At 52.5% G+C, this 18,952-nt stretch overlaps 1 protein-coding gene across 2 annotated transcripts in view; it reads left to right on the top strand.

The window, feature by feature from the left end:
* The window catches only part of PEDS1 (plasmanylethanolamine desaturase 1), a 29,805-nt gene that overhangs the window by 9,218 nt on the left and 1,635 nt on the right, over positions 1 to 18,952 (top strand). The window contains exons 2-6 of one of the 2 annotated variants that reach the window (XM_078370930.1): positions 1,557 to 1,676; positions 13,856 to 13,947; positions 15,101 to 15,245; positions 16,534 to 16,749; positions 18,021 to 18,798. In XM_078370930.1, the coding sequence (XP_078227056.1) occupies positions 1,557 to 1,676; positions 13,856 to 13,947; positions 15,101 to 15,245; positions 16,534 to 16,749; positions 18,021 to 18,031 (584 nt within the window). In that variant the 3' untranslated portion in view covers positions 18,032 to 18,798. 2 annotated transcript variants of the gene reach the window in all.

Here is an 18,952-nt window from a genome sequence, read left to right as displayed (position 1 = left end):
ATGGAGTTTTTCACTCTGCCGCCCAGGTGGTACCATCTTGGCTCACTGCAACCTCCGCCTCCCGTATTCAAGCAAGTCTCCTGCCTCAGCCTCCTGAATAGCTGGGATTACAGGCACCTGCCACCACACCAGCCTAATTTTTGTTGTTGTTGTGGGTTTTTTTGGTATTTTTAGTAGAGGTGGTGTTTCACCATGTTGGCCAGGCTGGTCTCGAACTCCTGGTCTCAAGTGGTCCTCCTGCCTTGGCCTCCCAAAGTGCTGGGATTACAGATGAGTGAGCCACCAGGAACAGCCCCCTTTTATTTATTTTAATTTACAATTAAAAGAAAAAAATGCAATATGCTAGTACTTTAAAAGGGAATAAGGGAAAAGCCAGTCTTAACTATATAGATTTTTTTTTAACATAAATGGCTGCTATTTGGCACTTTGCTTTTTACACTTGTCAAGATGTCCTGGCCTCTTCTCTATGTCTCCTTATAGATAACTGCCCAGGCATGTTCCCAGCTGTGGATAATGTGGACCGAATTCATTTGGCCAATCCCCAGGCAATGGCCACTTAGGTTATTTCCCAATTTTTGACACCACAAACAAAGCTGCAGCCTGTCTGAGTTCACATACCTATGAAAACTATGTGGCTAGCTGGGGGTGGTGACTCATGACTGTAATCTCAGCACTTTGGGATGCTGAGGTGAGCAAATCACCTAAGGTTAGGAGTTCGACACCAGCCTGACCAACATGGAGAAACCCCATCTCTACAAAAATACAAAATTAGCTGGGTGTGGTGGCGCATGGCTGTAATCCCAGCTACTCGGGTGGCTGAGGCAGGAGAATTGCTTGAACCCGGAGGCAGAGATTGCTGTCAGCCTAGATCATGCCGTTGTACTCCAGCCTGGGCAACAAGAGCAAAACTCCATCTCAAAAACAAACAAACAAAAAAAAAACTATGGCAACACTTAAACAGATTTCACACCCAAAGCCTGACTTCTGGCTCCTCTTAGGAATCAGAAGCTCTGGCTCGCTGGCCCACACGTCAGCCAGATCGTGGCCATCCTTTTAGAAGCCCCACCGTCCCCAGAGCCCTATTTGTCCATGAATTCCTGACTCGTTGTCTGGGGCCTGTTTGAGGGAGGCTGGGCAGGGTGTGAGCCACCGGGATTAAAGATTGTAGCTTCTACCTCCAAATAATTAACCTGCAAAAGGGGACAGGTGAAACCACAAAGATTCTAGTTTAAAAAAAGAAAAAGAAGCTCATTAAAGTTCCCTTAGGTGTCTCCAGAGAGAGCCCAGAGTTCTGGTCCTGTCTGTCAAAGAATTGGTCTCTCAGAGAATTTGGCCCCTCTCTGAAGGGTCCTATTCTTGGTATAATGCATCCAGCCCTGACTGTTTGACCTTGGGCAGGGCCTCAGTGACATAATCTGTGAAATGGGTACAGTCTGTAAGCTCAGCTTGTGGTTGGCACTATAGACGCATTGAACACAGTTGTAAAGCGCCCATGGGGCCTCACTCTGCCTGGCGTTGACCTTCCACCTGTTCCCTGTCGCCTCTACTCCTTGCAGGCAAGCGCTTCCAGGAGTGGTGCTGTGTGGTCCTGTGCTTCAGCCTCATCACCCACAACCTGGTCCACCTCGTGCTTCTGGCCCGCTGGGAGCACACGCCCCTCGTCATACTGGGTGTCGGTGAGTGCCCGAGGCACTGCTGCCTGCCTCAACTTCCCTAGGGCCCAGGGATGTGTGTGTCCGCATGCATGGATGTGTGTGCTCGCGTCCAGTGTGTGCCTTGAGTACCCTGCCTCCCTATCTCAGTCGGCGGCACCTCCCTGCGGCCTGTCCGTTGGGCCCAAAACCTGAACATGATCCTCAGTTCTTCTCTTCCTCTTACGTTCCACATCCAAACCGTCAGCAAACGCTGTTAACTCTACTTCAGACTGCATGAGGAGTCCAGCCATTGCTCCGTATCCTCATGGTCCCCACGCTGGTCCAGCCACCATCCGCTCCTGCCTGGGCTGTTTCAGGAGCCTCCTTCCTGGTCTCCCTGCCTTCCCCTTCGCCCTGCGCTGTGCAGTCTCCACACGGCTAGCGGGAGCCTGCCAGAGCCCCAGGCAGATCATACCACTCCCCAACTCTCATCTGTGGACACCTGCAGCTATATAGAATAGCCAGTCCTCAGTGTACCTGCCCCAGTGTCCTCTCTCCACCCTCATACTAGGTCACCCTGCACCTGTCACACTGGCCTCCTGGCTGTGCCTCCACCACCTATTCTTGGATGCATTCCTACTTCAGGGCTTTTGCATGTGCAGAAGTTTGCTATGCCTAGAACCCTTCCAGCAGACACCTACATGGTTCACTCCAGGTCTCTGCTGAGGTCACCTCCTCAGGGAAGCCCTCCCTGATTGCCCTACAAAAACTAGCAGCCCTGGCTGGGTGTGGTGGCTCGACTGTAATCCCAGCACTTTGGGAGGCAGATCACTTGCTCTGGGCAACAGAGCAAGACTCCTGTCTCAAAATAGCAGCCTTGTCACACACTGTGCCCCTTTTCTGTTGTTACACTGTTTCCACCGTGTCTTTATTTGTTTATCATCTATCTCTCCCAACTAAATTCACTGCCACATCCCTAGCCCGGAGCCCCAGGCCTGGCACACAGCCGGGCTCAGTGTTGTTTGAATCGGTGAGTGATGAATGAGGGAGCTGCTGTTTATTAGGACCTCCTGGGTGTTTTTCCATTGGTCACTCCTTACGCTAAGGTTGTCATCATTTTCCAGATGAGGAAACTGAGGCTCAGAGAAGGGACCAGCCCAGAGTCACACTTCAAGCTAGGGTACAACAGCTTAGTATACTGCTTCCACTCCCAGGCCCTGGATGACTCAGTTTCCTTCCTCTCCATACACCACCCGTTGCCTCCCCATCCCAGGCTTCCAGACTGAAGGGAGTGGCTGTGCCCTTGGTCCTGCCTGGCCCTCCCTAAGGGTTCAACTCCCACAACCTCATTAAAAGCATTCTGGCCGCCTAAGCCAATAGTGCTCAGGCCAGCTAATTGAGCCATCTGGGTCTGGTGGGGTTGGCATATGCTGGGGGTGGGAGCCGGACCAGCTGGAGGGGAGAGAGATTAACCTGTCCATTGCTGAGAAGCCTGGCCTGCAGGAGCCAGCCTGTCCCCTGCCCCCAGGGATGGGAGGGACCTGTACCACCGGCCTCTCTGGCTCAAGCCCCGCATTCAAGGGCAGGAAAATAGACAGCCTGCGCCTTGGAGCCTCATCAAGGGGTGGTTAGGAGCAGGCCTCTGCAGACCTGGGTTCATGTCCCAGCTCCACCACCTCCTGGCTGTGTGGCCTTGGGCAAGTGTCACTGCACCTCTGAGCCTCATTTCCACGGTGTAAAATAAGGCTGCTGTGAGGACAAAATGCAGGTATGCCAAGGTGCTGAGAAAACCAGTGACTAAGCAGGGGTGGGGAGGGGAGAGCACCTGCCAGACCACTGATCAAGCTTGCACCTCAGCCTCACTGGTCAGTTTAGTGATGGGTGTTTTGTGAGCACCTACACTTTTCACTCTTTGTGCAACCCTAGTGAGGAGGTTCCCATCACCATCTGAGAGGCCAGGTAAGTCACATATTGGTCCTCCCCCAGGCAGCAGCAGAGTCAGAGATGCAAATCCGGACCTGCCTGGCTCTCTAATGCAGACCTCCCCCCAGGGCCTGTATAGCCTCCAGTTAACATTGGGAGGCCACACTGTTCATGGCAGCAGGCCCAGCTGGGGCAATGGATGGGCTGGGTCAGAGACCAGGTGTGTGCTATGCAGGCTGGGAGGGGGGATGTCCCAGGCAGGTCACTGTCTCTCTTCCCTGGTTGGGACCTGAGCTTCCAGCCACAGCCCAGGAAATCTCTGGCTTTCGAGCTGCACAGTGCCAGCTTCCCCATCCCACACCTTTCCCTCTGGGCTGATAAGAGCAGACAATCCCCTGATAGTGGTGTTTGCACAGTCCCTAATCGATTTAAATAGCCACCTGATTTGTGTGTTAACATGTAGACAGTAAGGGCACCATGCCAGCCTGCAGAGCGTGCCCCCTGCCCCTCACTATCTCCCCGGAGGTTCCGTTGTCCCAGGCAGGCCCCAGGAATCAAGGAAGGCTGAAGCATGAAAAGGTGTCGAGTTAATAAACACAGATACACGTGATGTAACACTGGCACACAAAATCGAGCTAAGGGAGCAGGCAGGGAAAGCCTCTCTGAAAAGAGACCTGAAGGAGGTGAGGGAGGGGCTGTGCAGAGATCTCGGGTAGGGGCATCCTAGGCACAGGGAAGAGCAAACGCAAAGGCCCCGAGGTTGGCACATGCCTCGTGTGCTTGGGGAATAGAGCAAGGCCATTGCGGCTGGAGGAAACTGATCAAAGGAGAATTGTGGCAGCCCCGAGAGGCATTGGAAGCAGGTGTTGTGGGGCCTTGAGGCGTCAGTCTGGATGTGGGGTCATGAAAAGCCACTGGTGAGTTTCCCACAGGGAGCTGACATCATCAGATACAGAGGGGAAGATGGCTGGGGGTGGGGACAGCCAGGGAGGAGGTGCCTGCCATGGTCCGGCCACGTGAAGATGGCAGTCCAGACCTGAGGGCGGCCCACACCTGGGTGGAACAGGGGAGGTGGTGATGAGTTGTCAAATTCTGGATGAGCTGTGAAAGGTGAGCTGCCACGATATGCTTCCAGCTTGGCTGTGGTGGCAAGAAAGGGAAGAGTTAGCTTGACTCCAAGGTTTCTCTCTTGAGAGATGGAAGGGATGAAGCTGTCATTGTTGGCAGGGCAGGCCTAAGGGAGATGCTTGAGATGGCTGCTGGTAAGCTAAGGAGAGGTGTTGAGCAGCAAACTGGAAATCCAGGTCTGGAGGTAGGGAGAGGTGGCTGGAAATGGCATTCTGGGGGTCTGACCTGGTGCAGTGGTTCACACCTGTCATCCAGCACTTTGGGATGGTAAAACCCTGTCTCCACTAAAAATACAAAAATTAGCTGGGCACAGTGGTGGGCACTTATGATTCCAGCTACCTGGGAGGCTGAGGCAGGGGAATCACTTGAACCCGGGAGGTGGAGGTTGCAGTGAGCCAAGATCGTGCCACTGTACTCCAGCCTAGGAGACAGAGCAAGACTCCATTTGGAAAAAAAAAAAAAAGAGGCCAGGCTCAGTGGCTCACCCCTGTAATCCCAGCACTTTGGGTGGCTGAGGTGGGCAGATCACCTGAGGTCCAGAGTTCGAGACCAGCCTGACCAACATGGAGAAGAAACCCATCTCTACTAAAAATACAAAATTAGCCAAGCATGGTGGCACATACCTATAATCCCAGCTACTCAGGAGGCTGAGGCAAGAGAATCGCTTGAACCTGGGAGGCAGAGGTTGCGGTGAGCCAAGATCGCACCATTACACTCCAGCCTGGGCGACAAGAGGGAAACTCCGTCTCCAAAAAGAATAAAAAAAGAAATCTGGGGGGTCATCTATGTCGAGGTGGACCTCTTCATCTAGGCTGGCTGAGCACCCCCAGGGGCTGAGTCTCCAGGGTTGCCAGGCTGAGGAGGAGGAAGAGCCAGCAATGGAGGCTGGGATGGCACTGCCAGGGCGACCAGGGAGGTTGGGGAAGAACCAGGGAGGGCTTGCAGGGGCCAAGAGGAGAATGTGTTTCCAGGAGTCTTGGGTGTCAACTGGGAACAGCCACCAAGTGGACCAGCAAGGTGGGCAGTAAAGGAACCTTTGAATTTAGCCACGTGGAGGCCATCAGCCACCTTGACAAGCCCCTCATTGTTATGAATGAATGGGTGAACAAGTGAAGGCCATGGGAGCCCTGAGCTTTGGTTCCATGTGGAGGAGGGAAGGAAGAGTGTTTGTGTTGTGAGTCAGCCCTTAAAGAGCAGTCAGAGTCCTCCGTGGACCTTGGGAGAGGGTGTTCTGGGCAGAGGGCACAGTGAGTCCACAGGTCAGAGATGAGGTCAAAGAAGTCAGGAGGCCTCAGGTGGTGGCCCGCCCTGTGGGAGGAAGTGGAGTCTGGATCTGACTGAGTGAAGACAGGACTGGGACCCAGGACCACAGCCCATGGGCTTGTCCTCAGGGCATTCACTTGCGCCCTCAGCCACGCTTTCCATCTCCATGCCAGGCCTTTGAGGTGGGCAGGGAGGGGTGAGGAAGTCCCAGCTGGGTGAACTCTGGGGAAATGGAAGCCCCCAGGTGCCCAGAGTCTGCCTCAAGGTCCCCTGTGAGTCAGAGTAGCCTGGGGTGAGCCATCTCCCATCCCTCTCCTTGTCTCCGTGTTCTGCAGGGAGGGGTGGTAACCAGGCCGAAGCTGTCCCCAGGGGGAGCTGGCTGCCAGCTGCTACCACCCCAGAGCTGGGACAAAGAGGCTTCTGTGTGCCTGTCTGCTACCCCTGCCCCCATTAAAGCAGCCTCAGACAGCAGCCTGGAGTCACTGCCACCAGCAGAGGCCCCAGGATAACAGAACCAGGGGGAGGGCTCCTCAACTCCTAAAATAATTCCTGCCTTCTATCCAAAGCACTCTCCCTTCCCTGCTGGGCAGCCTGCAGGCACCCGGGCCTGGCCATTGGACAGATGGCAAGACTGAGGCTCAGCAGAGAACTCACTGGATCTGTCAGGGTGATGCCTGCTGCGTCACGGAACCCACCGGGCTCTTTACCCAGTCGGTGGCCCATTTTATTAACTTCTCGTAGTGAAGGGAGGTAAATGTCCCCATCCTCCATACCTGGGTGTGAAGGCTCGCCTTCCTCCATTCCTGGGTTCGAAGGCTCCCTAACCCTAACCCTAATGCTAAGGCTGCATCATCCTGAATGACTCTAGCGAGTCTCTGGCTACTCACCAGCAGCCCTGACTTGCCCCTGCCACCATGTGACCTTGGCCAGTCCTTACCCTCCTCTGGAAGGTCAGGTTGGGGTGGGGCCTGTTACTGTGGACATAAAGTGAAATCATGCACTTTTTGAAAAATAGACTTTATTTTTTAGAGCAAGTTTTCAATTTGTAGAAAGATGGGACTGATAGTACAGAGAGTCCCCATATGTCTGGGCACACAGCTTCCTTCATTATTCACATCTGAAATCTTACTTAATGGGGCACATTTGTTACAGTGTGTGCCAGTGTTGATAATTTCCATGCTGGAGTCCATAGCTTATTCAGACTGCCTTCGTTCATTCCTAACATCCTTCTGTCCCTGGATCCCGCCCAGGGTACCACGTGGCATTTAGTGATCATGTCCCTTCAGGCTCCTCTTGTCCATGAGTTTCCAAGACTTTCCTTATTTTCAGTGACCTTGACGGTTTTGAGGAGTGCTAGTCAGATGTAGGCCGCCTCTCTGTTGGTATCTGTTTGATGTTTTTCTCATGATTAGGTTGGGTTTATGGGTTATGAAGAAAGTTCAGAGGAAAAGTGCCATTGTCATCACATCATAGCAAAAGTACAGACTGTCCACATGACTTATCACTGTGATGACTGTGGTCCCTGGCTAAGGTAGCAGACATCAGAGTACTCCACGGTAAAGTTGCTCCTGGCCAGATGCAGTGGCTCACGCCTGGAATCCCAGCACTTTGGGAGGCCCTTTAGCATTTGCAGGTGGTCACGAGCTCAGGAGTTCACTGGTTAGTCTGGACAACATAGTGAGACCCTTGTCACTACAAACAATTTTAAAAATTAGCAGGGTGTGGTGGCACATGCCTGTAGTCCCAGCTATTCAGGAGGCTGAGGTGGGAAGATCACTTGAGCCCGGGAGGTCAAGGCTGCAGTGAGCTGTCATGGCCCCACCACACTCCAGTCTGGGCCACAGTGGGAGACCCTGTCACAATAAAACAAACAAAAAAAGTTACTCTGCTCCCTTTGACCCACCTTTTCTTTTGAGATGAAGTCTTCCTATGTCACCCAGGCTGGAATGCAGTGACTCAGTCACAACTCACTGCAGCCTCAACCTCTCAGGCTCAAGCAGTCTTCCCACATCAGCCTCCAGCTAGGACCACAGGCACCTGCTGCCACACCTGGCTAATTTTGTTATTTTATGTACAGACAGGGTTTCGATATGTCAGTATTGAACTCTGGGACTCAAGCAATCCTCCCACCTTGACCTCCCAAAGTGCTGGGATTATAGGCATGAGCCACTGTGCCCAGCCTTCCAATCCCCTTAGTTTTCTTTTTTCTTTTCTTTTTTTTTTTTTTGTGAGAGTCTCACTCTGCCACCCAGGCTGGAGTGCAGTTGCAGCTCGATCTCGGCTCACTGCAACCTCAACCTCCCGGGTTCAAGGGATTCTCCTGCCTCAGCCTCCCGAATGGCTGGGAGTACAGGCACACACCACCATGCCCAGCTAATTTTTGTGTTTTTAGTAGAGACGGAGTTTCACCATGTTGGCCAGGATGGTCTCAATCTCTTGACCTCATGACTCCCCCCCCGACCTTGGCCTCCCAAAGTGCTGGGATTACAGTTGTGAGCCGCCGCACCTGGCCCCCTCTTTTTTGAGACGGAGTCTCACCCTGTTGCCCAGGCTGGACTGTAGTGGCATGATCTTGGCTCACTGCTATGTCCCCCTCCCAGGTTCAAGCAGTTCTCCTGTCTCAGCCTCCCAAGTAGCTAAGATTACAGGCCTGCGTCACCATGGCCCAGCTAATTTTTGTACTTTTAGTAGAAAGGGGACTTCACCATGTAGGCCAGCTGGTCTAGAACTCTAGACCTCAAGTGACCTGGCCGCCTCAGCCTCCCAAAGTGCTGGGATTCCAGGTATGAGCCACCATGCCCGGCCTCCCTCCTCTGTCATCCTGTGCTCTGTTTGGAAGGAGGTCACCGTACACAGCCCACACTTAAGGAATGGGAAGTTATGCTCCCAGCAGTGCACTTTTTACCACTTGACAAAGCCCCGGTACACAGTGTTAACCCAAGTACTGTTTTCTCATCTGCATCATTGTTATTATCCTCAGCTTTCTCATAATCTGTGAGGATTAAGTGTTTAGGATGATTAAGGAGATAAGACGTGGCCTAGGCCAGGCCTTAGTGCCATTCAGCGATTAAAGGAAATAAAACATTTAAGGCATTGGCACAAGGCCTGGTAGTTATAAGTGCTCAGTAAATATCAGGTTTGTTTTTTTAAAAATAGTTGACATCTTAACCCAAAGGAAATGAGGGTGGAAGTCTACATGTAGAGTTGTACACCAGTATTCACTGCAGCTTGATTCAGAACAGCCCCACACTGGAAACAGCCCCAGTGTCCATCCATGCTAGGTGGATGAATGCATCGTTGTACGTCCAGTTGGTGGGATACTCATCAGCCCTAAAAACGAGGAACCGCTACTGACCACACGACTGCATGGCCCACACCAGAAGCATTACACTAGTAACAGAAGCCAGGCTCCAAAGAGCACCTACCATATGAATCCGTTTACATAAAGTTCTAGGCAAAATCAGTCTCTGCTGATGGGAGGCAGCTCTGTGGCTGCAGGGAACAGGGTTGGAAGGGAGCGTAGGGGAACAGGGGAGCCCGCTGCAGGGCTAGAAATGTTTTCTGTCAGGGTCAGCACATTGTGGCCTGAGGACCAAAAATACTTGTAAACAAGTATTTTGGGAATGCTGTTGATGTCTGCCTTCACACTACAGCTGCAGAGTTGAAGAGCTGCAGTGGAGACTGCCTGGCCTGCCAACCCCGAAATATTTACTGTCTGTCTGTCTGTCTATTTATTTATTTTTAAGATGGAGTCTCAGTCAGTCGCAATAGAGACTGCAGGGCCTGCAAAGCCCAAAATATTTACTGTCCATTTATTTATTTATTTATGAGACGGAGTCTCCATCCATTGACCAGGCTGGAGTACAGTGGCACGAACTCTGCACACTGCAGCCTCCGCCTCCCAGGTTCAAGCTATTCTCCTGCCTCAGCCTCCTGAGTAGCTGGGACTACAGGTACGAACCACGATACCCAGCTAATTTTTTTGTGTTTTTAGTAGAGACGGGGTTTCACCATGTTGGTCAGGCTGGTCTTGAACTCCCGACCTCAGGTGATCCGCCCACCTTGGCCTCCAAAATGCTTGGATTACAGGCGTGAGCCACCACGCCCAGTCTTAGAATCTCTTTCTTAACCTGAGGGGTGGTCAGACAGGTGTGTCTATATGTGTTAAGGCTGTGAGCTGTATAAGGCCTATAGCCTTTACTGTTTGTAAGTTATATTCAATTATAACATAAAACGAGCCAAGGTTTAAGGAGGGGAAGGGGGTTGTCCCCATCTCACCAGGAGCCCAGAATTCAGAGAACAAGGAACATGGACTCTGAATCCCTTGCAAGGCCCCACCCCTATGACATCCAGTCGCTTCTCCTCTATCCAGTAACTATTCCTTTCATGAAGGCAGCATTTTTTGATTAATTTATTTATTTTTGAGACAGAGGTTTGCCCTTGTTGTCCAGGTTGGAGTACAATGATGCAATCTCAGCTCACTGTAACCTCCGACTCCCGTGTTCAACGATTCTTGAACAGGAGTAGCTCAGCCCCAGCCTCCTGCCTCAGCCTCCCGAGTAGCTAGGATTACAGGTGCCTGCCACCACACCTGGCTAATGTTTGTATTTTTAGTAGGGTTTCACCATGTTGTCCAGGCTGGTCTCGAACTTCTGACCTCAGGTGATCTACCCACCTCGGCCTCCCAAAGTGCTGGGATTATAGGTGTGAGCCACCACGCCTAGCCTAAAGGCAGCATTTAGAGATGTCACTGGGGACAGGGCCTTTAGATCCTCGGTTGACCTTGTTAAGCAGGTAAGGATGCTGAGGCCTAGATTAGGCACAGTGTCACACAGCAATATGGTAACTTGATCTAGCTCTGCCATAGCTCTTGGCCACATGGCCTCTTGTCCCTCCTGGTCCCTTTTGTCCCTGCCTCTATGACAGAGGCAGTGCATACACAGCATCCTGAAGTATGCAGTAGGAGCTCTAATAATGCCACAGACCTTCTGCAGTGCAGATTAAAGGCACAAAAGGTTGCTGGTAGACAGGCCCCTTGTCATCCATAGCTGCCACTTGACTGGGAGGCAGTGGTTCAACTTCTCCAGGTCTCTTTGTTCATCCAAGAGGTAGGGATGACAAATGAGGCCATCTCAGGGGATGACATATGCTATGAAAGAAATAAAGCAGGGGGACTGGGCTTGGTGGTTCACACCTGTAATCCCAGCACTTTGGGAGGCTGAGATGGATTATCTGAGGTCAGGAGTTCGAGACCAGCCTGAACAACCTAGAGAAACCCCATCTTTACTAAAAATACAAAAAATCAGCTGGGCATGGTGGCGCATGCCTATAATCCCAGCTACTTGGGAGGCTGAGGCAGGAGAATCACTTGACCCCTGGAGGCGGAGGTTGCAGTAAACTGAGATTGCGCCATTGCCCTTCAGCCTAGGCAACAAGAGTGAAACTCCATCTCAATAATAATAATAAACCAGGGAGATGTGAGCAAGAGCAACTGCCTGGGAGGATGACTTCAGCCAGGAGGGTTGGCTGATCTTCACTCTGAGTGAGAAGGCTGAGGAAGAGCCAGCACAGGGGATCTGGAGTGGGGGTGGTTGCTGGGTAGAGGAACAGCAAATGCAGAAGCCCTTCTCTGGCTTACACCTGCCTTGCCTTCTACACCCCCTCCCCTGTCCCGACCTGTATCCACCCTCCCCATCACCGAGGAGCAGGACTGCCCAGACCAGAGCAGGGCCACTGGGTGCCCAGCCTCTGGGGTCTTGCTGTGCCCAGACCCTTTCCCTCAGCCCAGCCACCATGCAGTGACACACTTCAGCCTGTCCTTAAGCATCTGCATGCTAGGAGCTATAGCTGCCACCTGTGCCCACCTGCCCTCTCACCCTCATCACCAGGAACTTGCAGGTGCTTGTGTGAAAATGTGCTGCCCCAATCCCCGCCACCCCTCCCATGCTTGGCATGTGTGATGGACCCCACAGGGCCTCTGAAAGTCTGTGTCAAGCAGCTGCCCCTCACCCCGCGCTCGGGCATCAGGATTGCCCATCTATAGTGACTGGCATGTCTACTTTTGTCCCTTCAAGTCTCACCCAGGAGGCATCCAGGGGCTTTTCTGCAGTCTCCACAAACTGAGTCTGGGGAGGGGCGGGGAAGAGTTGTCTGAAGCCCCATGAGCCAAGGCTGCATATGTCGTCACTCACAGCTGCCATCGTCCCCTGCTGGGTTTCACAACGTTCCTTCCCCCATAGACATGAACTCAGTGTCTGACATGTTTCTGTCCCTAGAGCTTAGCACACAGTACGTCTTCGTAGAATGTTGCTTAGTTGATTGACTGAATGACAGCAACAGTAATATGTTCTGAGAGCCTACTGTGTGCCAAGCACTGCACTTAGTGCTCTACTGAGGTCCACACAGGTGCCAGGAGCCGGGATACAGCCACAAACAAAAGAGACTAAAGCCCTGGCTGTGGTGGAGCCGACATGCTTGTCAGGGGAGAAAATAAACCAGCAAAGGAGCAGTCAGAGATGCTGAGTGCTTGGAGAACGATGTTCGTAGGAGATCAGAAATGCTGGAAGATGAGGTGATTACAATTTTCCATCGGGTGTCCAGGGAGGACATTTGAGTAAACATCTGAAGGAGGTGAGGGAGTGAGTTGTGTTACATCTTGGGAAAGAATGTTCCAGGCAGAGAGAACAGCAGATGCAAAGACCCGGAGTTGCATAAGGGTGTGTGCAAGGGAAGGGGATAAGCCAGTAGACCTGGGCTGCAGTGAAAGGGGAGAGTGATGGGAGGCGGCATGGGGTGGGAGCCTCAGTTTCCATCTCTACAAAGTGGGAATAAAAATGCTACCAACTTCTAAGAAATGGTGAGAATTCATCAGGATCTAGCCTGTAAAGCCCTTGTGCCTGGCATTGAGAAAATGCTCATAAATGTTAGCATTATTCCCTTTTTTTTTTTTTGGAGACAGAGTCTTGCCGTGTCCGACAGGCTGGAGTACAGTGGCACAATCTTGGCTCACTGTAACCTGCGTCTCCCGGGCTCAAGCAGTTCTCCCGCCTCAGCCTCACAAGCACCTGGGATTACAGGCATGTGCCGCCGTGCCTGGCTAATTCTTATATTTTTAGTAGAGACGAGTTTCACCATGTTGGCCAGGCTGGTCTCAAACTCCTGACCTCACATAACCGCCCCCCGCCTCAGCCTCCGAAAGTGCTGGGATTACAAGCATGAGCCACCACACCCGGCCATATCATTCCCATTTTACAAGACGAAACTGGGCACAGAGAGGCTAAATAACGTGTGCAGTGTCACGGCTAGTGACGATGTCACAGCTAGTGAGTGACAGAACTGGAATTTGAGTCCAAATCTACTGAACCCTCAAGTGAGTGCATGGTGTTGGAGGGAACCCTAATCCAGTTCCGAACAGATTGAGAACAGAAACAAGGAAAAGGCTGCTAGAGACCAAATGATCACGTTTATTACTGATAAAGGGGCTGCGGTGGGGGTGGAGCAGTGAGGCTTCTATCTGCAGGGAAGGTACTTTCTAACACCAAACCTAGAAGGACATTGCTCCAGTTCCAGGCAACACTGGTGCAGAGCAGGCTTCCCCATGTGGGGCAGAGAGAAGGGCACAGCCAGCTCCTAATAGGGAAAGATTGGGCTGATCTGAGCATGCCCAGTTTATGCTCTTCAGACTCTCCAAGCAGATGAGTCTTGGCATCTCCCCTAGGGCACAGCAAGTGACAAGCAGGAGTGTTATGCCTGAGGCTTCATCTTCAGGGAAGATAACATCCCAAGTAGAGAAGGGACACTTTCCCCTCCTAACAGATGAATGAGCAGGCAAATGAGTAAATGAATGAGGGACTGTGACTGGGGGAGGTGCAGGGATGTCCCTTCACTCACCCACTTCTTGTCCACAGTTGCAGGGGCTCTCATTGCTGACTTCTTATCTGGCCTGGTGCACTGGGGTGCTGACACGTGGGGCTCCGTGGAGCTGCCTGTTGTGGGGAAGGTTCGTATGTTGACCCAACCACGTCCTCTAGAAGGAAGTTGGGCTGTGTGGCCTTGGGTAGTCCCCTTTCCTCTCTAAGACTGTTTCCCTATCTGAAAGAAGGCACCTGGCCCTCACCCCCATCCTGCAAGACTAGAACAGAAGTCTGTTGGGATTTTGGAAGCAAAAGCATCAGGCTTGGGATGGTCTAAGAGTTTAGATGTGTGCCTGCCTCACCAGAACCCCTGAATTTTGGGGCCACATCTTGCTTTTCCATTGTCTCCCTGCTGCTCCTTGCTCTTTCAACTGCATTTTATTTTGTATTAGTCAGACTTTTTTGGTTTTGACAGAAAATCTAAACTGGCTTAGGAAAACAAGGGTACTGATTCATGTAACTGAAAGTTTCAGGGTTAGAGCCAAATTAAGGTATGGCTGTGTCCAGCAGGACAGACAGACCACATTCTTTAGGTTCATTCTTCTTCCATCTCTGTCTCTACTTTTACCTCATGAGGTGGCCAGTGTGGCTTCTCACTGCCCAGACATGCATCCTTCCAGCTCCTGGGAAAGAGAACAGACCTCCTCCCAGGAAAACAGCATTTCTCCTTTCCCATCATTTCCACCAACCAAAGTCTCATGGCTCACTCCCATTGGCCCAGATTGGGTCACGTTCTGGGCCTTCAGCCAGTCACTGTGGCTAGAGGGATGAGATGCTGTGATTGGCCAGGCCTGGTCACATGTGCTTTCTCAGCCAGGGTGTTGGGGTCGGCCCAGTCAGAAGCGCTTGGATTAAGGAGGTGAGGCTGTTACCCCAGGAGGTGCACGGGGTCCAGAGGGTCCCACCTGTTAGTTAGAGGGGCCTCCTCAGCTGCCTTGGGGTAGGGAGGAAGGGCAGATGTTGTCTTCAAGCCCCTTCACAGCACAGGTGGGGAGACTGAGGCCCAGAGGCAGATAGTGCCAACCCAAAGTCCCTCCAGGGTCATTTTGCTTATCTCCCCAAAGGCTGGATGAGGTCTCTGTCCAGCAGTGGGCAGGGTGGGGATGTTCAGGCATCCCGGATGGAGGGAACTTAGGAGCAAAGGTGGGAGGCGAGCCCAGGGTGAGCGTGTTTAGGAGTCCATGAGAGCAGCTGACCACTGTGGGGTGACTGCTGGGGCTGTGTCCCCCACAACCCCAGGCTTTCATCCGCCCCTTCCGGGAGCACCACATTGATCCCACAGCTATCACACGGCACGACTTCATCGAGACCAACGGGGACAACTGCCTGGTGACGCTGCTGCCGCTGCTAAACATGGCCTACAAGTTCCGCACCCAGAGCCCTGGTGAGGCGCCCAGCTAGTGGTGGGCCGGGAGGGGGCCGTAGGGGCAGAGGCCCACCCCCAGGAGCTTCCTGGGGCTTGTGTGTTTGGCTCCTTATGGTGTTTTAAAAGGTTTTTCATTCATTGTCTTCATGTAAAATCAGGAAACCTGACATAAAGATCGGGGTTTCCAGCTTCTCTTGCACAATCTGCTCTGGCCCCCCTGGGTCTGTGTTCCCACCTGGCCTCACCGGGTGGGAGCTGAACTGCAGCCACTGCCTTTGACAGGACGAGTCTTTCCGTTTTACTGCCATCCCCACCACTTGCTGCCCTGTACCCGACCCACCTTGTTCATTTGTGTTACCTGCCTGGCAGGGCTTCATCTAGGCTATGAAAATAGGGCCTACCTATTTTTAGAGGGACTTGTCCCAAAGCAAGTGATTTCAGCACTGTGAGTCTCAGTTGCCTTATCTGTCAGGTGGAGGTAAGGTGGGGCCCAGTCCTGTTCTGGCACCGTAACACCCATTGGTTCTTTGGGCAGCCTCCCGTGGGTGGAGGTGCCGAGGATGTGTATGCAGTGGGTGCTGTGGCACGCTACCCACCCCCTTCCCTGGGGGTGTACCGATCCTCTGCTCCTGTGAGTGGTGGCTGCTGACAGCTCCCAGCTTCTCCAGAAATGGAGCAGAGGTCCTGCCTCTCCCCCTGGGATAAGCCTGTAGCCAGTGACTGAACAGCCTCCATGGCCAGTCCCTTTGCCTCTGAGTGGGTCTAATTCTAAAGAGTCATTAACACCTCAGAGCTCCTTGCAGGAACAGCCTGAGACAGGGTGCCACCCACCTTATCTTTGCTCTGCTCTTGCCCTGCCCTGTCTCGCTTCCCTCCCTTTTTTCCTGAAGAGGCTCCCTTGATAAATCACATACACAGGAACCTGTTTCAGGCTCCGCTCCTAGGGAACCTGGGTGAAGGCATTATTCCCATTTTCCTGACGGGGAAATTAAGCCTGTAAGAGGCAGCCACTGACCCTAGCTCATACTGCCAAGAAATGTCGGCAGGGATCGGAACCCAGCTCCAGCTCACTCCTGTCCACGGTCTTAGCCATTATGCTATTGCCATTACGCCTGCTTCCTGAGCAGGAGGAAAGCCTGAGCCCAGGGCAGCACCTGAGCTTGCCTGCAGCCCTGTAGGGGGTGGGAAAGAATCCTGTGTGCTTTCATGGTGCAGGAGCTGCCAGAGGCAGGTGGCGAGGGCCGGTAGGGGTGGGTTCCCTGTCAGAGTGACAGCTGTGCCAGCCCTCCCTCTCCCCCACCTGCAGAAGCCCTGGAGCAGCTGTACTACCCCTGGGAGTGCTTCGTCTTCTGCCTGATCATCTTCGGCACCTTCACCAACCAGATCCACAAGTGGTCGCACACGTACTTTGGGCTGCCGCGCTGGGTCACCCTCTTGCAGGACTGGCATGTCATCCTGCCACGTAAACACCATCGCATCCACCATGTCTCGCCCCACGAGACCTACTTCTGCATTACCACAGGTGCGGCCAGCAGCGGCGTGGAATGGGCTTTCCCCACCCCAGCCACCACACCATCTTCAAGGTCAGGAGAGCAGAGATCACAGCGGGAGGTCACACAGTCCTTGCCCTCTGGAACAGTCTCTCAGAACGTGCATTTATTGAGCACCTACTGTGTGCCAGGCACTCTTCTAGGTGCTGAGGACACAGTAAATAAGACAGACAAAGCTCTCTCCCCCGACTTCATGGCATTGTGATTCCAGCCACCCATTATCCTGTATTTATTGAGCACCTACCGTATACCACGGTGCTCTGGGCTTGGGCTCCTGCAGCAAACAAAATAGCAGGAATCAGCCAGGCGCAGTGGCTCATGCCTGTAATCCCAGCACTTTGGGAGGACGAAGCGGGTGGATCACTTGAGGTCAGGAGTTGGAGACCAGCCTGGCCAACACTCTGAAACCCCGTCTCTACTAAAAACACAAAAAAAATTAGCTAGGCATGGTGATGGCTGCCCATAGTCCCAGCTACTCAGAAGGCTGAGGCAGGAGAATTGCTTGCACTGGGGAGGCAGAGGTTGCAGTGAGCTGAGATCGCACAGCTGCACTCCAGCCTGGGCAACAAGAGTGGATCTGTCACACACACACACACACACACCCTGGATCCTTGCCTTCGTGGCACTCACCATGTAGTGAGGGAGAGGGAACAAATGAATAAAACATGTAGTGTAGCTGATGGTGCTAACTTCCTAACTGCTATGGAGGAAGATAAAGCCGGGGTGGGAGAAGGAAGTGGGGGATTTTGCCTTTTAAATGGGATGGTCAATGAGGTAACACTTGGACAAAGACCCAAGAAGCTGAGGAAGAAAGCTGTGAAGACCTCTGTGGGAGCGGCACTCCAGGCAGCAGGAACAGTAGGTTCAAAGGCCCTGAGGCTGGCCTGTGCCTGCTTGGGATGTTTCCAGCATGGCAAAGAGGCTCGTGACTGGCGTGGAGGGAGTTGGGCGCAGAGCAATGGAAGAGGGAGGAGAGAAGCGCGGGAGGGCCTGGAGATAGATGGTCACAGATGAGAGCAAAGGAAGCAGGAAGCACGCAGGCCAGAGGCAGGAGCGCGCCAGGTGCAACGGAGGGATGAAAAGGAGGCCCACGTGCCAGGCTCAGTTAACAGCCAGTGCGGAAGAGGCAGGGTGAACTGAGCGTTCTCTGGGGCCGGCTGGGCTTCGTTCAAGGTTGAGTGTGTCAGGAGCTGTCAGGTCGGGCCCCTCAGGCCTAACGCAGCTTCTCCATATATGTCTTTAGGAAACTCATGAACCTCCCTGAAGACCACTTTTCTCCTCCACAAAATATGGCTGAAGCCCCCTCCTTCAAATATCACCTTCTCAGGGGGAGTGGCAAATGCAGTGTTTGGCTTATAGTAGGTACTTGATAAATTACAGCTACTTTGTTTTTTCTTTAAGTCTTTCTGGAAACAGAACTGAGAACCACAAAAAATATTCTTTTTCATGTCCTCAACTAGTGCTCCTTGGAGCGAAGGTGGAGGGGTTAGAATTTAGGCTATTTAGGAGATAGGTTAGCTACTTAAGCAGGCCTGGGTTCCAATCCTGGTTTGGCCACCTGCTAACTGGGAAACTCTTCTCTAAGCCTCAGTGTGCTCGTGTGGAAAATGGGACTGATATTAGTGTCGACCTCATGGTGAGCTGGAAGGCTGTCAGACTGTGAGCAGTATTTATGGAGCACCTCCTGTGTGCCTGGCTATATCTAGGTACTGAGGATCAGCAGTGGAAGAACATGGTGTTTTGCATTTTGGGGCTGATATTCTAGTTGGGGATTGGGAGGTAAACTCAGAACAGGAAAATAGAGAATTAACGAAGATGATTACAGGTTATCATAAAGGCTATAAAGAAATGAAAGACGGTGGCCTGTCACAGTGGCTGACGCCTGTAATCCCAGCATTTTAGGAAGCCAAGGTGAGAGGACTGAGCCCAGGAAATCAAGACCAGCCTGTATAAGACAAGACCCCATGAGAAGACCCCCATCTGCATTAAATATAGAAATAAATTAAGGATAATTCGAGAAACCTGGGGTCCTGCTTAAGTGAGTGATCAGGGAAGGCTTCCTGGCAGAGGTAGCATTTGAGTTGAGTGATAAGGCCACTCTAGTGCCTGGTACATAGTAAGTGCTCAAATACAAGTAAGTGCATGGTGTATAGTAAGAAAGTAGATGAATAAGGG

Source organism: Callithrix jacchus, chromosome 5 (genome assembly GCF_049354715.1).
Source record: "Callithrix jacchus isolate 240 chromosome 5, calJac240_pri, whole genome shotgun sequence".
Lineage (NCBI taxonomy): Eukaryota > Metazoa > Chordata > Mammalia > Primates > Cebidae > Callithrix > Callithrix jacchus.
The sequence above is the reverse complement of the archived record's forward strand: the minus strand, read 5'-3'. Positions and strand labels throughout refer to the sequence as shown.